General features: G+C 41.4%; 1 protein-coding gene across 1 annotated transcript in view; it reads right to left on the bottom strand.

Annotated features, from left to right (window-relative positions):
* The window catches only part of EMH_0076500 (triosephosphate isomerase, putative), a gene marked incomplete at both ends in the record, with an annotated part of 2,000 nt that overhangs the window by 579 nt on the left and 1,095 nt on the right, over positions 1–326 (bottom strand). The window contains one exon of the mRNA XM_013499729.1: positions 166–225. Within this exon, the coding sequence (XP_013355183.1) occupies positions 166–225 (60 nt within the window). The remainder of the gene's footprint in view (positions 1–165; positions 226–326) is intronic.

Below are 326 nucleotides of genomic sequence, written 5' to 3'. Positions count from 1 at the left end.
TCTAAACCCTAAACCCTAAAGTGAAAACTATAAAAGCCAAACTTTTGTAATTCGATTCAGATGCCCCCCAGAGGAGAGTTTAATATGCTAGGGTTTAGGGTTTAGGGTTTAGGGTTTAGGGTTTTTAGGGTTTAGGGTTTAGGGTTTACCGATGCAAGCGATAACCTGCAGGCCGTGGTTTATTGCGTTCTTTGCTTTTGCTGCAACCACTTCGTTGCTCTCTCCCTAAACCACAAACCCTAAACCCTAAACCCTAAACCCTAAACCCGAAACCCTAAACCCTAAGCATGTAATCTGCTGATATAACTTCTAAAGATAGACTATAT

Source organism: Eimeria mitis, genomic scaffold, assembly GCF_000499745.2.
Source record: "Eimeria mitis Houghton genomic scaffold, Emh_scaff4606, whole genome shotgun sequence".
NCBI classification, from domain to species: domain Eukaryota; phylum Apicomplexa; class Conoidasida; order Eucoccidiorida; family Eimeriidae; genus Eimeria; species Eimeria mitis.
This window is presented reverse-complemented; position numbering and strand designations above follow the sequence as displayed.